This window comes from Rhinoraja longicauda, chromosome 8 (genome assembly GCF_053455715.1).
Source record: "Rhinoraja longicauda isolate Sanriku21f chromosome 8, sRhiLon1.1, whole genome shotgun sequence".
Taxonomy (NCBI): domain Eukaryota; kingdom Metazoa; phylum Chordata; class Chondrichthyes; order Rajiformes; family Arhynchobatidae; genus Rhinoraja; species Rhinoraja longicauda.
The window spans coordinates 3,086,643-3,109,246 of NC_135960.1; the positions used below are offsets into that span (position 1 = coordinate 3,086,643).

The 22,604-nt window shown below is 48.0% G+C and overlaps 1 protein-coding gene across 1 annotated transcript in view; it reads left to right on the forward strand.

The window, feature by feature from the left end:
• cfap65 (cilia and flagella associated protein 65) overlaps positions 1-22,604 on the forward strand; it is a 198,388-nt gene that overhangs the window by 32,688 nt on the left and 143,096 nt on the right. Inside the window, exons 8-12 of the mRNA XM_078404358.1 lie at positions 3,709-3,931; positions 7,744-8,009; positions 8,590-8,826; positions 17,435-17,806; positions 21,015-21,149. Of these exons, the coding sequence (XP_078260484.1) occupies positions 3,709-3,931; positions 7,744-8,009; positions 8,590-8,826; positions 17,435-17,806; positions 21,015-21,149 (1,233 nt within the window). The remainder of the gene's footprint in view (positions 1-3,708; positions 3,932-7,743; positions 8,010-8,589; positions 8,827-17,434; positions 17,807-21,014; positions 21,150-22,604) is intronic.

The window sequence follows — 22,604 nt, forward strand, 5'->3', positions numbered from 1 at the left end:
AACGTCATGCGCCTCATATTTTAGTTGTTTCCAACACCACAACACACAGCGCCACATCTCGTGTTTTGTCGTAAGACTAGAGGGCAGGGCTTTAAGATGAGAGGGGCAATGTTTGAAGGAGATGCATTGGCCAATTTCTTTACACGGAGAATGATGGGTACCTGGAACACGCAGCCAGGGGTGGTAGTGGAGGCAGATACGATAGTGGCGTTTAAGAGGCTTTTAGACAGGCATGTGGATATGCAGGGAATGGAGGGATATGGATCACGTGCAGGCAGGAGACTTTAGTTTAACTTAGTATGCTAAGTTAAAGCATCTCCCGCTGCTGTGAGACTGCACAACCAGCACTGCTCCCAGCAGACGAGTCAACAATAACAGCTAAGAACACACAGAAAACCGATGACAATTTATGTATCAATTTATGAAACATATAAGATTATTAAGGGGTTGGACACGTTAGAGGCAGGAAACATGTTCCCAATGTTGGGGGAGTCCAGAACCAGGGGCCACAGTTTAAGAGTAAGGGGTAGGTCATTTAGAACGGAGATGAGGAAAAACGTTTTCAGTCAGAGAGTTGTAAATCTGTGGAATTCTCTGCCTCAGAAGGCAGTGGAGGCCAATTCTCTGAATGCATTTAAGAGAGAGCTTGATAGAGCTCTTAAGGATAGGGGGTATGGGGAGAAGGCAGGAACGGGGTACTGATTGAGAATGATCAGCCATGATCACATTGAATGGCGGTGCTGGCTCGAAGGGCCGAATGGCCTCCACCTGCACCTATTGTCTATTGTCTATTGTATCTTTATTTACAATGAATGATCTCTTGCTCTCTTGCTGTCCACTTTGCTGCTGTAACACGGTAAATTTCCCCGGTGTGGGACGAATAAAGGAATATATTGTTATTAGTATTATTATTATCATGGTTGGTACAGATGTTGTGGGCTGCAAGACCATTACCCTGTGCTGTACTGTGCTATGTTCTTCGTGCAGTTAGAGCAAGAACAGTCAAGTGCTGCCACCAAATGGCAAGTTGTAATCACTACACCGTTTTGTAAATGTGCTCGTTTAGTTTTGTACGCTGGTACGGTGAGAAGCTTTTTGTTGTGTCCAGTTTACCCAGTCAGCGAAAAGACGCTGTGTAGGAAGGAACTGCAGATGCTGGTTTAAACTGAAGGTAGACACAAAATGCTGGAGTAACTCAGCGGGACAGGCAGCATCTCTGGAGGGAAGGAATGGGTGAAGTTTCGTCTCGACCTGAAACGTCTCCCATTCTTTCTCTCCAGAGTTGCTGCCTGTCCCGCTGAGTTACTCCAGCTTTTTGTGTCTACCTTCAGCAAAAAGACTATATATATAGTGTCATAGAGCCATAGAGTGATACAGCGTGGAAACAGGCCCTTTGGCCCAACTTGCTCACACCGGCCAACGTATCCCAGCTACACTAGTCCCACCTGCTTGCGTTTGGCCCATATCCCTCCAAACCTATCCTATCCATGTACCTGTCTGTTGCTTAAGCTTGATTAATTGTGAATATGATTACAATCAATCCGTCTACAGTGTGCAGATGCAGGATAGAAACATAGGACATAGAAAAATAGGTGCAGGAGTAGGCCATTCAGCCCTTCGAGCCAGCACCGCCATTCAATATGATCATGGCTGATCATCTAAAAATGTACCCCGTTCCTGTTTCTCCCCCATATCCCTTGATTCCTTCAGCCCTAAGAGCTAAATCTAACTCTCTTGAAAACATCAAGTGAATCGGCCTGCACTGCCTTCTGCGGCTGAGAATTCCACAGATTCACAACTCTCTGGGTGAAGAGGTTTTTCCTTCATCTCGGTCCTAAATGGCCTACCCCTTATTCTTAAACTGTGACCCCTGGTTATGGACTCCCCAACATCGGGAACATTTTTCCTGCATCTACCCTGTCCAATCCTTTAAGAATTTTATATGTTTCTATAAGATCCCCTCTCATTCTTCTAAATTCCAGTGAATACAAGCCCAGCCGACCCATTCTTTCATCATATGTCAGTCCCACCATCCTGGGAATTAACCTGGTTAACCTACGTTGCACTCCTTCAATAGCAATAAAATCCATCCTCAAATTTGCGCACAATACTCCAGGTGCGGTCTAATCCGGGCCCTGTACAACTGCAGTAGTTGTGAGTATAGAAGTTGGGAGATCATGTTGCAGTTGTATAAGACGTTGGTGAGACCACATTTAGAATATTGTGTTCAGTTCTGAGCACCATGTTATAGGAAAGACATTATCAAGCTTGAAAGGGTTCAGAAAAGATTTACAAGGATGTTGCCAGGACTAGAGGGTGTGAGCTATAGGGAGAGGTTGAGTCGGCTGGGTCTCTATTCCTTGGAGCGCAGAAATATTAGGGGTGATCTTATAGAGGTGTATAAGATCACGAGAGGAATATATCGGGTAGATGCACAAAGTCTTTTGCCCAGAGTAGGGGAATCGAGGACCAAAGGACATAGGTTCAAGGTGAAGGGGAAAAGATTTAATAGGAATCCGAGGGGTAACATTTTCACACAGAGGGTGGTGGGTGTTTGGAACAAGTTGCCAGAGGAGGTTGGGACTATCCCATTGTTTAAGAAACAGTTGGACAGGTACATGGATAGGATAGGTTTGGAGGGATATGGACCAAGCGCAGGCGGGTGGGACTAGTGTAGCTGGGACATTGTTGGCCGGTGTGGGCGAGTTGGGCCGAAGGGCCTGTTTCCACACTATCACTCTATGACTTTATGACCTCCTTGCTCCTGAACTCAAATCCTCCCCTATTGAAGGCCAACATACCATTAGCTTGCTTCATTGTCTGCTGTACCTGCATGCTTACTTTCAGTAACTGCATGCTTACTTTCAGTACCTGCATGCTTACTTTCATTAGCAGGATAAAGGATACAACATTTAATGCAAGATTAAAGTCCGATTAAAGATAGTTCGATGATCTCCAATGAGGTATCTGGGAGGTCAGTGTGTGTAGGAAAATAACTGCAGATGCTGGTACAAATCGAAGGTATCACAAAATGCTGGAGTAACTCAGCAGGTCAGGCAGCATCTTGGAGAGAAAGAATGGGTGACGTTTCGGGTTGAGACCCTTCTTCAGTCTGAAGAAGGACTGCTCTAGCTGGTGAGAGGACTGTTCAGATGCCTGATAACAGCTAGAAAGAAAGTGTCCCTAAATCTGGAGGTATGCGTTTTCAAACCTTTATACCTCTTGCCTGATGGTTGAGGGGAGAAGAGGGAGTGAACGGGGTGAAGGTGGCCCATCTACATTTGTTTGTAAAATGTAATTATACTTCATGAATATTTCCCATTAAAGTAATCCCCTATGTTAATAACATTGTTGTTGTTCTGATTGTTACACAGCACAGGCGGCTGAGGGGGTGATCCGAAAGAGGTGTATAAAATCATGAGGGGCATACATAGGATGTGTGCATACAGTTCTTTTTACTAAATGCTGGAGTAACTCAGCAGGTCAGGCAGCATCTCAGGAGAGAAGGAATGGGTGACGTTTCGGGTCGAGACCCTTCCTCAGACTGAGTCTCAGGAGAGAAGGAATGGGTGACTTTTCGGGTCGAGACCCTTCCTCAGACTGAGTCTGAGTCGGTACTGTCTACGGCACCAATCTTGATACCACATTTCTGAAAACTGGTGGTTAAAATTCTATTTCACTTAATTTTTTTTACCTTGCGCTCGACAGGTGAACACGTCGTTTCAGGTCGTACACCAGCAGCAAGCTGCCCCGGTCCTGTCCGAGTTCTTTTGTGAAGTCAGGGAGGGCCCTGTCTTGGCCTGCAGCAGACTGCAGATCCCCTTCAAGTTCACACCTCACACTGTCGGTGCCCTGAGTGTGGATTACTTCCACGTGATGCGGCCCGGAAACACCTCCAAGACTCTGCTGAAGGTGACCGGCTCGTGCAAAGGTACAAACAGTTTGCAACGGGGGGGTTAAAACAAAAAAGCCGTGCTGAGGCTAGACAGGACTCGTCCTCAAAGCTGCACATAGCCCAAGTAAACATAGTCGGTGTGTGTAGATTCACGAGAATAATATCATAGAAACATAGAAAATAGGTGCAGGAGGAGGCCATTTGGCTGATCATCCACAGTCAGTAACCCGTGCCTTCCGGCACGGTGGCGCAGCGGTAGAGTTGCTGCCTCACAGCGAATGCAGCGCCGGAGACTCGGGTTCGATCCTGACTACGGGCGCCGTCTGTACGTTCTCTGACCTGCGTGGGTTTTCTCCGAGATCTTCGGTTTCCTCCCACACTCCAAAGACGTACAGGTATGTAGGTTAATTGACTGGGTAAAATGTAATAATTGTCCCTAGTATGTGTAGGATAGTGTTAATGTGCGGGGATCGCTGGGCGGCGCGGACTCGGTGGGCCGAAGGGCCTGTTTCTGCACTGTATCTCCAAACAAAAACAACCCCATATCCCTTGCCCCTAGAGATCTATCTAACTATCTAACAGAGGCTGAAGAAGCTGAAGTACGGGGAAAGGGGGGGGAAGAGAAGATTTACGAGGATGTTGCCAGGACCCGAGGGCCTGAGCTACAGGGGAGAGGTTGTGGGCGAGGGTAGGACTCCCCTTCCCATTCCCACCCCCATACTGACCTTTCTGTCCTGGGCCTCCTCCACTGTCAGAGTGAGGGCACACTCAAGCTGAAGGAATGGAGTTTGAGTCTAGTTTATCGTCACGGGTAGCGAGGTACAGTGGAAAGCTTTAGTGGCGTGCTAACCAGTCAGCGGAAAGACAAGAGATGATTACAATCAGGCCATCCACAGTGCACAGGTACATGACAAAAGGGAATAACGTGAATAATGTTTAGTGCAAGATAAAACAGTAAAGTCAATAGACAATAGACAATAGACAATAGGTGCAGGAGGAGGCCATTCGGCCCTTCGAGCCAGCACCGCCATTCAATGTGATCATGGCTGATCATTCTCAATCAGTACCCCGTTCCTGCCTTCTCCCCATACCCCCTGACTCCGCTATCCTTAAGAGCTCTATCTAGCTCTCTCTTGAGCCCAATCAAAATAATTCAAGGGTCTCCAATGACTCCAGCACCTCATATTTCGCTTGGGCAGCTTACAACCCAGTGGAATGAATATTGATTTCTCCAATTTCAAGTAACCCTTGCACTCCCTCACTCTCCATCCCTCCCCCACCCCAGTCCTGCTCGTTCCACTGATCGAATCCCCTCATTGTTGAAAGGCTGGAGCGATTGGGCTTGTATACACTGGAATTTAGAAGGATGAGGGGGGATCTTATTGAAACATATAAGATAATTAGGGGATTGGACACATTAGAGGCAGATAACATGTTCCCAATGTTGGGGGAGTCCAGAACAAGGGGCCACAGTTTAAGAATAAGGGGTAGGCCATTTAGAACGGAGATGAGGAAGAACTTTTTCAGTCAGAGAGTGGTGAAGGTGTGGAATTCTCTGCCTCAGAAGGCAGTGGAGGCCAGTTCGTTGGATGCATTCAAGAGAGAGCTGGATAGAGCTCTTAAGGATAGCGGAGTGAGGGGGTATGGGGAGAAGGCAGGAACGGGGTACTGATTGAGAGTGATCAGCCATGATCGCATTGAATGGCGGTGCTGGCTCGAAGGGCTGAATGGCCTACTCCTGCACCTATTGTCTATTGTCTATTATCTATTATTAAATCCTCCTTCACAGCCCACAATGGACCATTGTGGGCTCCTTGGCCATTGGTGCCGGTTCTGATTTTTTCTGTACCTTTTCCCTCTCGTTTCCCTCTCCCCGTCTCTCAGTTTGAAGAAGGGTCTCAACCCTGAAACGTCACCTTTTCCTATTCTCCAGAGACGCTGCCTGATCCGCCAAGTTACTCCAGTACTTTAGGGTCTATCTTCAGGCTAGGACTCTATTCATTGGAGTGTAGGAGGATGTGGGGTGATCTTAGAGAGGTGTATAAGATCATGAGAGTAATAGATGAGGTAGATGCACAGACTCTCTTGCCCAAAGTAAAGAAATCGAGAACACAGATTTAAGGTGACAATAGACAATAGACAATATGTGCAGGAGGAGGCCATTCGGCCCTTCGAGCCAGCACCGCCATTCAATGTGATCATGGCTGATCATTCTCAATCAGTACCCCGTTCATGCCTTCTCCCCATACCCCCTAACTCCGCTATCCTTGAGAGCTCTATCTAGCTCTCTCTTGAATGCATTCAGAGAATTGGCCTCCACTGCCTTCTGAGGCAGAGAATTCCACAGATTCACAACTCTCTGACTGAAAAAGTTTTTCCTCATCTCCGTTCTAAATGGCCTACCCCTTATTCTTAAACTGTGGCCCCTGGTTCTGGACTCCCCCAACATTGGGAACATGTTTCCTGCCTCTAACGTGTCCAAACCCTTTAATAATCTTATACGTTTCGATAAGATCCCCTCTCATCCTTCTAAATTCCAGTGTATACAAGCCTAGTCGCTCCAGTCTTTCAACATATGACAGTCCCGCCATTCCGGGAATTAACCTAGTAAACCTACGCTGCACGCCCTCAATAGCAAGAATATCCTTCCTCAAATTTGGAATCCAAAACTTCACACAGTACTCCAGGTGCGGTCTCACTAGGGCCCTGTACAACTGCAGAAGGACCTCTTTGCTCCTATACTCAACTCCTCTTGTTATGAAGGCCAACATGCCATTCTAAGTTCTAAGAGTTCTAACCACAGCGTGCAGTGGTTGAGTTGCTGCCTTACAGTGCCAGAGACCCAAGTTCAATCCTGATTACGGGTGCTATCCATACAGAGTTTATGAAATTCTCCCTGTGACCGCGTGGGTTTTCTCCGGTTGCTCTGGTTTCCTCCCACACTGGGAGCCATTAATTGGCTTCGGCAAAATTGTACATTGTCCCGAGCGTTTGGGATACTGCTCGCGTCAGGCAGTGATCGTAGCTCGGCGCGGGCTCGATGGGCCGAAGGATCTGTTTCTGCGCTTTATCTCTAAAGTCTAATGTTCTATTATTACTCATTTTCTATCTGGCTTTTTTTCCGGAGGGGATCGCTGACTATCAAAAAGGGCGAAGTGTAAAGTGTAAAGTGTAATGTTTCTGATGCTGAGGGTCAACACCTCAGAAAAGGAAATGAAGAGAGAAAAATACACCAATCAGCCAAAACATCATGACCTGATGAGCCAAAACATTATGACCACCTGCCTAATATGCTGTTGGTCCTCCGTGTGCAGCCCCATACGCAGCAGGGTGAGATGCACTGTGTATTGTGACACATTCCTCCCGAGACCACCATTAACATTTTCTGTGACGTGTGCCACAGTCGACCTTCTGTCGGTTCGGACCAGACGGGATAGCCTTTGTTGCCCTCGCGCATCGATGAGCCTTGGGCGCCCAACACCCTGTCTGTTGCCGGTTTGTGGTTTGTCCCTCCTCGGATCGCTGTTGGTCGGTACTCACCACTGCTGACTGGGAGCACCCCACAAGCCTTGCCGTTTCAGAGATGCTCTGACCCAGTCGTCTGGCCGTAACAATTTGGCCCTTGTCAAAGTCGCTCAGGTCTTTACTCCTCCCCATTTCTCCTGCATCCAACACGTTAACTTCAGGCACTGACTGTTCACATGCTGCCTAATATATCCCACCCCTTGACAGGTGCCATTGTAACAAGATAATCAATGTTATTCACTTCGCCTGTCAGTGGTCATAATGTCTTGTCTGATCGGTGTATAACTGCATGAAAACCTACGCTCTATTATATTTTGTGACAGGTCCTGTGGTGTCTCTCTCAGACCTGAAGATTAATTTTGGTTGTTTGTCCCTCGGCGATACGCTGACTTACTCCATGGAAATCAGTAACACCTCGGATGTGTCAACACATTACCAATTTGACATTGACTGCAGCCAAAGTGTGTTTGTCATTGACCGACCGTGTGGCTCCCTGGGAGGGGAGTCGACGGAGCCATTAAATGTGACGTTCCGACCTACCCACCCCATGAACTACTACAGAAGAGTTGCTTGTCTCATCCATCATCAGGTACAGTGAAAAACTCGGGTTTTCTCCGGGTGCTCCGGTTTCCTCCCATTCTCCCGTGTACCGTCATCAGGTACAGCTCCAAGTAAAACACAACTTGTCCTTTCAAGATGGAAAACAGTGAGTAGAGGCAGCGGTAGAGTTGCCGCCTGACAGTGCCAGAGACCCAGCTTCGATCCTGACTACGGGCGCCGTCTGTACGGAGTTTGTACGTTCTTGGAGAGAAAGAATGGGTGACGTTTCGGGTTGAGACCCTTCTTCAGTCTCTAAGATCACCCCACATCCTCCTACACTCCAGTGAATAGAGTCCAATGTGTCCAACCCCTTAATAATCTTAATATGCTGCCTGACCCTCTGAGTTACTCCAGCCCTTTCGTATAAAAAATGACACAAAGTGCTGGAGTAACTCAGGGGCTCAGGCAGCATGGATAGGTGACATTTTGGGTCTGGACCCTTCTTTAGATTGATTGCAATGGGAGGGGGGGGAACCTTGAAGAGAGGTGGGGGCCAAACCCTGGTTTATACTCAGACTGTGCTCCCATTGAACATTTAAACCAACCAGCTCTTCCTACCTTTATCACAGGATCCTTTGTTTCTGGATTTATTTGGTACCTGCCACTCCGACCAGGTGACGCCAGCGATTCTCACGGCAAAGCACCTGGAGGTGTACCAGACCAACATGATACGTGGACTGACCTTCTACCCACCCGACATACTGACCCTGATGCTGCAGGAAGGCAAGCTGCAGCTCGATGTCGACCGTGCTCTGGTTCTGGTCGCTGAGAAATGCTGTCAGCCCATAGAAATGGAAAAAAATGAGGTAACCGGCTCTCTTTCCCATCTCCATTCTTTAGTTTACTCTAGAGATACGGCGCGGAGACAGGCCCTTCGGCCCTCCGAGTCCGCGCCGACCAGCGATCCCCGCACACTAACACTATCCTACGCGCACTGGGGACAATTTACAATGACACCAAGCCAACTCACCTACAAACTTGCACCCAGATGGATAGCTGATCCGGGGAAATGGGGAGCGGTTGGGGGGGGGGGGGGGGGGGGGGGGGGAGCTGGTGTGTAGAGAGCGGGGCTCTGGTGTGTGCGGGTACTGAGGTGGGGGAGCTGGTGTGTGCAGGTACTGAGGTGTGTGGGGAACCGGTGTTTGGAGAGCTGAGGAGTAGGGTGTTGGGGATTTGCGTGGGGTTGGGAGAATGGGATCTAGGATATGAGGTGTGGTGTGGAGGCCTGAGATGTGTATAAAATTATGAGTGTGAATTTGTTTGGAAACCGCAGGTCCTGGGGAAAACCCACGCAGGTTTGTTTTACGGGAGCACGTACAAATTCCATACAGACAGTACCCGTATCCAGGTCTCTGGCGCTGTAAGGCAGCAACTCAACTGCAACACCACAGCCAGGAGGATTATAGTCGGGTGTGGAGGGTGTTGGTCACAGTTTCAGTTTTGGCCACCTGATATGGGAAAGATGTTGTTATGCTGGAAAGAGGTGCAGAGAGGATTTACGAGGATGTTGCTAGGAACTGAGGGCCTGAGCTACAGGGAGAGGTTGGGCAAACTAGGATTGTATTCCTTGGAGCGCAGGAGGCAGAGGGGTGATCTTATAGAGGTGTGTAAGAACAAGAGGGGAATTGATCGGATGAGTGCACTAGAGTCTTCTACGGAGTGTAGGAGAATCAAGAGCCAGAAGACATAGGTTTAAGATGAGGGGAGAAAGTTTTAAGAGGAATCTAAAAGGCAACCTTTTCACACAGAGGGTGGTGGGCATATGGAATGAGCTGCCGAAAGAGGTGGTTGAGGCAAGTACAATAACAACATTTAAAATACATTTGGACAGGTACATGACCTGGAAAGGTTCAGAGAGTTATGGGCCAAACTCAGAGGGGTGGGACGAGTAGGGTTGTCAACTTCCTCACTCCCAAATAAGGGACAAGGTGATGTCAGTGCCCCGCGCCCCATGTGACCTCACCTAGCCAGCAGCCACGTGCTCCCGCTCCACCAATGGTGGCCGACTGGGCCGGGAGGCGGGTTGCTGTGCAACCTCCGTCAGGCGGCGGCCGGGCCTACGCTGTCTGGGCCTAGAGCGGCCCCCGGGCTACAGTATCCGGGTCTACAGCGTCCGGGCCTACAGTGTCCAGGGCCTACAGCGCCCCCCAGGGCTAATACGGGACCAGGACGGTCCAATACGGGACAAACCAATTTACCCCAAAATACGGGATGTCCCGGCTAATACGGGACAGTTGGAAAACCCTGGGGTCTAGTGTAGGTGGGACCCCTTGGTTGGCATGGACAAGCTAGGCCGAAGGGCCTGTTTCCATGCTGTGATAAAAAACAGTTTTTCACTGCATCTGATACACAGGACTATAATAAGCCATTCCCAATACCACATTTGTGTGGGATGACAGTCAGAGCACTGTGCCGTCTCCACTAAAGATGGAGATTGATTGAAATGGAGAGACTCTTGAGCCCGCTGAGTCCTCGCCGACCATCAATCACCCATTCACACCAATTCCATGTTAGCCAACTACCGCTGCACCACTAAGTCTCCAATAACTTTTACAAACTTCTACAGATACACCATAGAAAGCATGCTGTCAGGTTGCATTACAGCTTCCTTTAGGAACAGCTCTGCCCTTAGACACTTCCAGAGAGTTGTAGATGTCGCCCAGTCCATCACACAGACTAGACTGCCCAAAGTTGACTCCATCTACACTTCACACTGCCTTGGGAAAACGGCCAACATCATCAAAGGCCTATCCCACCCCGGCCATTCCTCCTGCTCCCTGCTCCTGTCAGGTAAAAGATACAGAGGCTTGAAAGCACGCACCACCTTAGAACAGCTTATTCTCTTCTGAATTATCATGCCATAAGCTAGGGTACTCTCAGATTCATCTCGACCCCATTCCAACATTGGACTTTGTTTATGGAACTGGCACTATACAATGCTGAGGACTACATTCTGTGCACTTTTATTTCCCTTTATTCTACTTGAGTTTGGCTTGATTGCATTTAGTCGTTGATTTATCTGATCTCTTTGGGTAGCATGCAAAACAAAACTTTTCAATGTTATAGACAATAGACAATAGGTGCAGGAGGAGGCCATTCGGCCCTTCGAGCCAGCACCGCCATTCAATGTGATCATGGCTGATCATTCTCAATCAGTAACCCGTTCCTGCCTTCCCCCCATACCCCCTGACTCCGCTATCCTTAAGAGCTCTATCTAGCTCTCTCTTGAATGCATTCAGAGAATTGGCCTCCACTGCCTTCTGAGGCAGAGAATTCCACAGATTTACAACTCTCTGACTGAAAAAGTTTTTCCTCATCTCAGTTCTAAATGGCCTACCCCTTAAACTGTGGCCCCTTGTTCTGGACTCCCCCAACATTAGGAACATGTTTGCTACCTCTAACGTGTCCAACTCCTTAATAATCTTATACGTTTCGATAAGATCTCCTCTCATCCTTCTAAATTCCAGTGTATACAAGCCTAGTCGCTCCAGTTTTTCAACATACGACAGTCCCGCCATTCCGGGAATTAACCTAGTAAACCTACGCTGCACACCCTCAATAGCAAGAATATCCTTCCTCAAATTTGGAGACCAAAACTGCACACAGTACTCCAGGTGCGGTCTCACTAGGGTCCTGTACAACTGCAATGTTCCTTGCTACACATGACAATAATAAACCTAAACCTAAATTGGCGATGGTGCGACCTGACTCGATGAACTGAATGCTTTCTGTGCTCACTTCGAGCAGAAGGCCAACAGGGCGGTGGCATCTGGCCCTTCAGACTCCAATGTGCCTTTCCCCAGGGTGACTGCAGCAGAGGTTAGATCGGCCTTCTTGAGGGAAGCCCGAGAAAGGCGACTGGCCCAGATGGAGTTCCAGGCCGTGTCCTTAGCAGCTGTGTGGACCAGCGATCGGGAGTATTCGCAGACATCTTTAATCTCTCCCTATTCCGTTCTGAGGTACCCGCCTGCTTCAAGAAGACCACCATGTCTAAACGGCTACTGCCCAGTGGCCTTGGCATCCACCATCATGAAATGTTTTGAGAAGCTAGTTATGGAACGCATTAAATCCAGTCAACGCAGCGGCCTTGACCCACTGCAGTTCACCTACTGCCACAACAGGTCCATGGTCGATGCCTTCGCCCTAGCCTCACATCCATCCCTAGAACACCTGGAGAAGAGAGACACCTGCGTCACACTCCTATTCATAGACTAAAGCTCTGCCTTTCATTCCATTATACCATCCAAGCTTATCACCAAACTAGCGGGTATTTACTTCACAAAATGCTGGAGTAACTCAGCAGGTCAGGCAGCATCTCAGGAGAGAAGGAATGGGTGACGTACACATCTGAAGTGAAGACAAGTAAGGGTGAGACCTTGGGAAGAATAGATAACTTCAGAACTATGGTTCTTAAAGCATTCCTCCATTGTCTCATGCCAGGTCTACTGATGACAAGGTGAATTTAATTGCCAATATGAGTTCTTATCACCGCTGTAAGAACAAAAAGGTTCAGAGAGTTATGGGCCAAACCCAGAGGGGTGGGACGAGTAGGGTTGTCAACTTCCTCACTCCCAAATAAGGGACATCACTCCCACATAAGGGACATCACTCCCAAATAAGGGACATCACTCCCAAATAAGGGACGACACTGTAGGACCGCCCATAACTCTCTGAACCTATTTGTCCCTAATTTGAGGAAGGACGACCTTGCTATTGAGGGAAGAAGTCTGAAGAAGGGTCTCGACCCGAAACGTCACCCATTCCTTCTCTCCTGAGATGCTGCCTGACCTGCTGAGTTACTCCAGCATTTTGTGAAATAAATACCTTCGATTTGTACCGGCATCTGCAGTTATTTTCTTACACCAAACTAGCGGGACTTGGTGTCAGCACTCATCTCTGCAAATGGATCCTTGACCAACAGACCCCAATCAGTGAAGATAATAATGCATTACATTTATATAACGCTTTTCAAACACTCAAAGACGCTTTACAGGGATTTATAGAACATAGAGAAGTGGATAAATAGATAAATAAGTAAACGAACAGAAAAAGGAGACAGAAGGTGAGGTGACCTTCAGTGGTTGAAGGCAGTGCTGAACAGGTGAGACTTCAGTGATGTTTTGAATGTGGTGAGTGAGGAGGAGTCTCTGACGGTTTGGGGTAGTGAGTTCCATAGGGTGGGAGCAGCGATGGAGAAAGCCCTGTCCCCCCAGGATCTGAGTTTGGTCCGGATGGGGGGGGACAGGAGATTGGCAGCAGCAGAGCGGAGGGTGCAGGTGGGAGTGTGCCTGTGGAGGAGGTCAGTCAGGTAGGATGGGGCCAGGTTATGGAGGGCTTTGTAGGTCATGAGGAGGATTTTGTACTGGATTCTCTGGGGGATGGGGAGCCAGTGGAGTTTGTAAAGGACGGGGGTGGTATGGTCACGGATCGGGGAGTGGGTGAGTAGACGGGCAGCGGAGTTTTGAATGTATTGAAGTTTAAAATGATGATTTTTGAGGGTGAGCCATAGAGGAGGCTGTTGCAGTAGTCCAGACGGGAGGTGATGAAGGCGTGGATGAGGGTTTCTGCAGCTGTGGAGGAGAGGGATGGACGGAGACGGGCAATGTTTTTGAGGTGGAAGAAGGCTGTCTTTGTGATGTGTTTGTCGAAGGAGAGGGTTTGATCAAAGATGATTCCAAGATTCCGGATGTGAGGGGAGGTGGATACTGGGAGACCATCAATATTGAGGATGAAGATAGGGGACAAATCATCCTCCATAATAACCCTCAACATGGGGGCTCCGGAAGGCTGCGTTTCCAGCCCCCTTCTCTACTCCGCGTACACCCAAGTCTGTGCAGACCATGTACAAATCTAATTCAATATTTAAATTGGCAGTCGGCACCACCATTGCAGGCCAGATATCAAATGATGATGAGACGGAGTACAGGGAGGAGATTGAGACCCTCGTGTCCTGGTGTCGAGACAACAACCTTCCTCTCAATGTCAGCAAGACAAAGGAGATCGTGATCGGTTTCAGGAACCAATGCAGTACACAGACCCCAGTTTGCCTTGACGGTGCCCAAGTAGAGATGGTTGAAAACTTCAAATGCCTAGGAGTCAATATCACCAACAACTTCTCCTGGACCACCCACACTGAAGCAATGACCAAGAAAGCTCACCAACGCCTCTTTATCCTTAGAAGGCTTAGGAAGTTTGACACGTCCCCTACAACTCTCACCAATTTCTACAGATGCACTGTAGAAAGCGTTTTATCGGGATGCATCACAGCTGGGTTTGGGTATAGCTCCATCCAAGACCGCAAGAGATTGCAACAAATTGTGGATGCAGCCCAGACCATCACTCAAACCAACCTCCCTTCACTCGACCATATCCATTGACTCAATTGATACCTCACGCTGCCTCGGCAAGCCCAGCAGCATAATCAAGGTCGAGCTGCACCCCGGCCACTTCCCCCTTCTCCCCTCTTCCATCAGGCGAAAGGTGTAGAGGTGTGTAAACGCACACCACCAGATTCGGGGACAGTTTCTTCCCAGCTGTTATCATGCAACTGAATCATCCTACCACAACCAGAGAGCGGTGCTGAACTATCTGCCTCGTTGATGACCCTTGGACTATCCTTGATCGGACTTTGCTGGCTTCACCTTGCACTAAACGTTATCCCCTTAGCATGTATCTATACACTGTGAATGGATCGATTGTAATCATGTACAGTATTGTCTATCTGTTGACTGGTTAGCACGCAACAAAAGCTTTTCACTGTACCTCGGTACACGTGACAATAAGCTAAACTGAACTGAACTAAACAAAACTTTGAGCTAATGTTGTTTCCTTGCAAGTGCTGCCTTTATCGTAATCTGGGCCACAGAAGTTGTGGAGATTTCAAGAAATGGCAGATGTTCAAATCTTGAGCATAAAACAAAGTAATGGAGGAACTTGGCGGCCCGGGCAGCATCACATGGAGTCTGAAGATGTGCCCCAAACCTGAAATGTCATCTGCCCTTTCCCTCCCCAGATGCTGCTTGACCCGCTGAGTTCCTCCAGTGCAGATGTTGTCTGGTGATAGGTGTTGTGGAAAGATTCGTAAACTGCTGGAATGCTTTATCTAGCTCTGCAATGCTTTTAGACTTTAGACCACACCAACCAGCGATCGCCCCTGACACTAACACTGTCCTACAAACCAAGGGACAATTTTACAACTTGCCAAAGCCAATTAACCTACAATTAACCTGCACATCTTTGAGATGTGGGAGGAAACCGGAGCGCCCAGAGAAAATCCACGCAGTCGCAGGGAGAACATAGAAACTCCGTGCAGAGAGCACCCGTAGTCAGGATTGAATACGGGTCTCTGGGGCTGTAAGGCAGCGACTCTACCGCTGCACCACAGTGCCACCCTGCTGGGAGCATATCATAAGGTGGTGGATGGGTACCAATGAAGTTGACTGCCTTGCTCTGGACGGCGATGAGCTTACTGAGTATGGACAAAGTGTGCCTCATCCAGGCCAGTGGAGAATAGATTCCAGATTCAGGGAATGTTTCTTCCCAGCTATTATCAGGCAAATGAACCATCCTCTCACCAACTAGAGAGTGGTCCTACCTCCCTTCTGCCCCATTGGAGACCTTCGACCTTTCTTTATCGGACTTTACTAGATTTAATCTTGCACCAGATGTTATACCCTTTTTGCTGTATCTGTGTACTGTTGACGGCTTGATTGTAATAATGTGTAGTCATAAGTCCATAGGTTCCAGGAGCAGAATTAGGCCATTTGGGCCATCAGGTCTACTCCACCATTCAATCATGGCTGATCTATCTTTCCCCTCTCAACCCAATTCACCTGCCTTCTCCCCGTAATCCCTAGTGTTTTCGCTGACTGGCTAGCACGCACCAAAAGAAGCTTTTCACTGCACCTCGGTATGCATGACTAAATATTCCACCACATTCTTCAAAGGGTTCCGTAGATGGTGGAACAGCTTTAGAGAGTCTATGATTACGATAAAAGATCCAGCCACTATATATTGATCCTTAGTATATTACTGCTGAGGTGAACCGTTGTCTTGTCAAATACATTTCATTGTACCGTTGACCCTGTGCCAACCTACATATGATAAATACAATGTATTATTTATTATTATTATTATAACCCACTATGTTAATGTGGTTCATCTGGATAAGTAACATAGAGACATAGAAAATGGGTGCAGGAGGAGGCCATTTGGCCCTTCGAGCCAGCACCACCATTCATTGTGATCATGGCTGATCATCCACAATCAGTAACCCGTGCCTGCCTTCTCCCCGTACCCCTTGATTCCGCTAGCCCCTAGAGCTCTATCTAACTCCCTTTTAAATCCATCCTCTGAATTGGCCTCCACTGCCCTCTGTGGCAGAGAATTCCACAAATTCACAACTCTCTGGGTGAAAAGGTTTTTTCTCACCTCAGTTTTAAATGGCATACCCCTTTATTCTTAGACTGTGTGGCCCCTGGATCTGGACTCCCCCCAACATTGGGAACATTTTCCCTGCATCTAGCTTGTCCAGTCCTTTAGAATTTTATACGTAACGGTTCATAGTGTCCCCTATTATGGTGACGGTGGTGGGATTATGTGGCAACTCTTTGCCTACTTTGGGTGTGCAAGACAACGAATATCACCGTGACTAGTCACATGCGACAATGAGGCTTCATTCATTCATTCATTTATTCATTCATTCATTCATTCATTCATTCATTCATTCATTCATGCATTCAATAGACAATAGACAATAGACAATAGGTGCAGGAGTAAACCATTCGGCCCTTCGAGCCCTTCATTCATTCATTGCATGTCAAAAACAAGCATTGCATTGCATTGAATTAATTTAAACTTACAACAAGAAGTGAATATTTTAAAACTAAGCTCGAGTTTAAGTCGTACTAAAGATTCTCCTGTTCAGAAGATCACCAAATTGGTATCCACTAAAATACTTTGTAGTTCTTTCAATGGTTAGAAACAGGTAAGTGAAGCTGCATTGAGATCCTGGGGGGGGGGTGGAATTGCTCCCTGCCAGTGTTTGAACTCCTTTACCAATGTGCTATCAAGCGCTAAACTAAATCTGTGTTGCAGATTGATCCCAAGTTACCAAGCTCCTTAGCATCTAAAAGAGCCAAGAAAAATCACACCTTTTAGTGCTCACAACAAAATCTGCAGCAAAGCGTCAACTACCGTACTCTGAAGCACCAATTGCCACTTTTGATTGTTGTAGTTGACGTACGAAAGAGGAAGGTTGCAGCTCCGACCCAGACACATTCTCGGGCAAAGCCATTGCATTGCACGTCAGAAACAAGCAGTCCTATAGTTTCTGCGGTGTAATCATTTTAGAAAGTACTCCGTTTCCCGTGCGTCTTTGTGTTTTCACATCCGCACTGCTGTTTCAATCTCCAGGTTCCTGCGCCGGTCTGTCCGGAGGCTGCGGCCTCGTTTCCCAACATCCCCTCGATAAACGAGTACTTCGACGATGCTCTCCAAAGAAGCCCGACTGTGTTCCCGCCTCACGTGTCCGTCAACAAGAGGGAGTTTGACTTCGGGAAGGGCCTGGAGCTCGGACGAGTTGTGCCTCTGCCCCTCTCCATGACCAACCACACCAGAGGAAAGATCACCGTCCTTTGGGTGACCCTACCAGGCAGCGTCTTCACCGTGATGCCTTCGACCATCGATATCCCGCCCTTGAAGAATATGGCTTTCCGCATCCATTTTGCACCTGATAGGCTCAACATGTCGTATGCAGCTGAACTGGAATGCTTTGCTTATTATAAGGTCAGTTTAGTTTAGACAATAGACAATAGACAATAGGTGCAGGAGTAGGCCCGGGCCTAATACGGGACAAGGGCGGTCCCGTACGGGACAAACCAATTTAGGCCAAAATACGGGATATCCCGGCTAATACGGGACAGTTGGCAAAGCTACTGAATAAGCAGTCAAAAGGTCCAGAGAATCCGATCCAAACATGTGCAGAATGAATCGGTAGGGCTGCATACTATGATAGACAATAGACAATAGGTGCAGGAGGAGGCCATTCGGCCCTTCGAGCCAGCACCGCCATTCAATGTGATCATGGCTGATCATTCTCAATCAGTACCCCGTTCCTGCCTTCTCCCCATACCCCCTGACTCCGCTATCCTTAAGAGCTCTATCTAGCTCTCTCTTGAATGCATTCAGAGAACTGGCCTCCACTGCCTTCTGAGGCAGAGAATTCCACAGATTTACAACTCTCTGACTGAAAACGTTTTTCCTCATCTCCGTTCTAAATGGCCTAGCCCTTATTCTTAAACTGCGGAGATACAGTTTAGATGTAGTTTAGAGATGCAGTGTCCATGATACAGCCCACCTTGTCCACGTTGACCAGCGATCAGCCGCGCACGGACCAGACGTACATTCGCTGGGGAAGTTATGACTTTGTGCCAGCGATGTTCTGCAGTTTGGACTTTATAGACTTTAGAGGTACAGCACAGAAACAGTTGCTTCGGCCCACCGAGTCTGCGCCAACCAGCGATGATCGCCTGTACACTAGTTAGCGTAAGAAAATAACTGCAGATGCTGGTACAAATCGAAGGTATATATTCACAAAATGCTGGAGTAACTCAGCAGGCCAGGCAGCATCTCAGGAGAGAAGGAATGGGTGATGTTTCGGGCCTGAAGAAGTGTCTCGACCCGAAACGACACCCATTCCTTCTCTCTTGAGATGCTGCCTGACCCGCTGAGTTACTCCAGCATTTTGTGAATAAATACCTTCGACCTGTACACTAGTTCTATCCCACACACTAGGAACAATTTACAGAAGCCAATTAACCAACAGACCTGCATATCTTTGGGGGAATGTGGGGGGGGGTGAAACCGGAGTACCCGGTGAATAGGTGCAGGAGGAGGCTATTTGGCCCTTCGATCCAGCACCGCCATTCAATGTGATCATGGCTGATCATTCACAATCAGTACCCCGTTCCTGCCTTCTCCCCATACCCCCTGACTCCGCTATCCTTAAGAGCTCTATCTAGCTCTCTTGAATGCATTCGGAGAATTGGCCTCCACTGCCTTCTGAGGCAGAGAATTCCACAGATTTACAACTCTCTGACTGAAAAAGTTTTTCCTCATCTCCGTTCTAAATGGCCTACCCCTTATTCTTAAACTGAGGCCCCTTGTTCTGGACTCCCCCAACATTGGGAACATGTTTCCTGCCACTAACGTGTCCAAGCCCTTAATAATCTTATACGTTTCGATAAGGAACTGCACCTGTAGTCAGGATCAAACTTGGATCTCTGGCGCCGTATGGCATCAACTCTACCGCTGCGCCACCGTGTTGCCCAAAGTGCGCGAGTGCGTGCAGAGTAATGCAGAATGAGACCGACAGATCTGTGAGTATCTCTCTGTCCCGACATAAATGGATGAGACCATTTGGCCCATCGAGTGTGCTCTGCCATTTGATCATGGCTGATACATAGAAACATAGAAAATAGGTGCAGGAGGAGGCCATTTGGCCCTTCGAACCAGCACCGCCATTCAATGTGATCATGGCTGATCATCCACAATCGGTAACCCGTGCCTACCTTCTCCCCACACCCCTTGATTCCGCTAGCCCCCAGAGCTCCATCTTACTTCTCTTTTAAATTCATCCAGTGAATCGGTCTCCACTGCCTTCTGCGGCAGTGAATTCCACAAATTCACAACTCTCTGGGTGAAAAAGTTTCTTCTCACCTCAGTTTTAAATGGCCTCCCCTTTATTCTTAGACTGTGGCCCTCTCAACCCCATGTTTCCCTCTCAAACCCGTTTACCCGCCCTCTCCCCTATGCCCATGACGCACATTTCAGTCAGAGAGTTGTAAATCTGTGGAATTCACTGCCTCAGAAGGGCAGTGGAGGCCAAGTCTCTGAATGCATTCAAGAGAGAGCTAGATAGAGCTCTTAAGGAGTCAGGGGGTATGGGGAGAAGGCAGGAACGGGGGTACTGATTGAGAATGATCAGCCATGATCACATTGAATGGCGGTGCTGGCTCGAAGGGCCGAATAGCCTACTCCTGCACCTATTGTCTATTGCCTATTGTCACATTTAATAATCGAGAACCTAGCAATCTCTGATTTTAAAATCCCCATTGACTCAGCCTTCACAGCCACCAGATTCAGTGTACAGCGCTCAGCATCCACTGTACTGGGCATTTAGCTGAAGTAATTGAGGATAAATCTCTACCCCTTGCAAACTCCACTATAGTAAATGAGCTAACTGATGCATAAGGATTTAGACAATAGACAATAGGTGCAGGAGGAGGCCATTCGGCCCTTTGAGCCAGCACTGCCATTCAATGTGATCATGGCTAATCATTCTCAATCAGTACCCCGTTCCTGCCTTCTCCCCGTACCCCCTGACTCCGCTATCCTCAAGAGCTCTATCTAGCTCTCTCTTAAATGCATTCAGAAAATTGGCCTCCACTGCCTTCTGAGGCAGAGAATTCCACAGATTCACAACTCTCGGACTGAAAGATTTTTCCTCATCTCAGTTCTAAATGGCCTACCCCTTATTCTTAAACTGTGGCCCCTTGTTCTGGACTCCCCCAACATTGGGAACATGTTTCCTGCCTCTAACGTGTCCAACCCCTTAATAATCTTATACGTTTCGATAAGATCTCCTCTCATCCTTCTAAATTCCAGTGTGTACAAGCCTAGTCGCTCCAGTCTTTCAACATATGACAGTCCCGCCATTCCGGGAATTAACCTAGTGAACCTACGCTGCACGCCCTCAACAGCAAGAATATCCTTTCTCAAATTTGGAGACCAAAACTGCACACAGTACTCCAGGTGCGGTCTCACTAGGGCCCTGTACAACTGCAGAAGGACCTCTTTGCTCCTATACTCAACTCCTCTTGCTATGAAGGCCAACATTCCATTGGCTTTCTTCACTGCCTGCTGTACCTGCATGCTTCCTTTCAGTGACTTGATTTGGTGTTTTAAACCTTTGAGTTGTTGTTGTCATCTGCAGGTCATGCGCGATCATCGCTTGGTGGATGACATCTTTTCTCCTCCATGGTTCCTCAGTGTACGCGTTCAAGCAAATACCTTCCAGCCAGGGCATGAGACCTTCCATCCTTATTTCACACTCGACTCTTCTGAACTGGTGAGTAACAAGGTTATATTTCCTGTTCCTCTTCAGTTTTATCAGATTCATAGTCACTAAGCGTGAAAACGGGCACTTCGGCCCAACTTGCCCAGGCCGACCATCATGCCCCATCTACACTAGTCCCACCTGCCCGCGCTTGGCCCATATCCCTTTGAATCTATCCTATCCGAGAGGATATATTCAGAGGGATATGGGCCAAGCGCGGGCAGGTGGGACCTGACCAAATGTCTGTTACATGTTATGATAGTACCTGCCTCAACTACCTCCTCTGGCAGCCCCATCCATACACCCACCACCCTTTGTATAATAAGGTTACCCCTCAGGTTCCTATTAAATCCCACCTCACCTTAAACCTATGTCCTCTGGTTCTCGATTCCCCTACTCTGGGCAAAAGATTCTGTGCATTTACCCGATCTATTCCCCCCATGATTTTATACACCTCTATAAGATCATCCATCATCCTCCTGCGCTCCAAGGAATAATGTCCTAGCCTGCACAACCTCTCCCGATAGCTCAGGCCCTCGAGTCCTGACAGCATCCTCGTAAATCTTCTCTGCACCTTTTCCAGCATGATAACACTTTTCCTATAAAATAGACAATAGTCAATAGACAATAGGTGCAAGAGGAGGCCATTCGGTCCTTCGAGCCAGCACCGCCATTCAATGTGATCATGGCTGATCATTCTCAATCAGACCAAAATTGAATACAATACTTCAAATGTGGCTTCACTAATGTCCTGTACAACTGTAACTTGACCTGCCAACCTCTATATTCAATACGGGACTGCTCGGTGGTGCAGTGGTAGAGTTGCTGCCTTACAGCGCCACAGACCCGGGTTTAATCCTAACTACGGGTGCTGCCTGTACAAAGTATGTTCTCCCCATGACCGGGTGGGTTTTTCCCGGGTGCTGTGGTTTCCTCCCAAGCTCAGAAGACGTACGGAGTAATTGGCTTTGGTAAAAATTGTAAATTGTCCCTTGTGTGTTGGATAGTGCTAGTGTACGGGGATTGCTGGTCGGCACGGACTCGGTGGGCAGAAGAGCCTCTTTCCACGTTGTATCTCTAGACTAAACTAAACTACTCTGACTGACATAGGTCATTGTGCTGAAAGCCATTTTAACCACCTTATCTACCTGTAATGTCACTTTAAAGGTTTAAAAGGGCCAACGTTTTGTTGTAGGAAATCTTTGGTTTAGTTTAGAGATACAGCGTGGAAACAAGCCCTTTTGGCCCACCGAGTCCGCGCCGCCCAGCGATCCCCGCACATTAACACTATCCTACACACACGAGGGACAATTTTTACATTTACCCAGCCAATTAACCCACAAACCTGCACGTCTTTGGAGTGTGGGAGGAAACCGAAGATCTCGGAGAAAACCCACGCAGGTCACGGGGAGAACGTACAAACTCCGTACAGACAGCACCCGTAGTCGGGATCGAACCCGGGTCTCC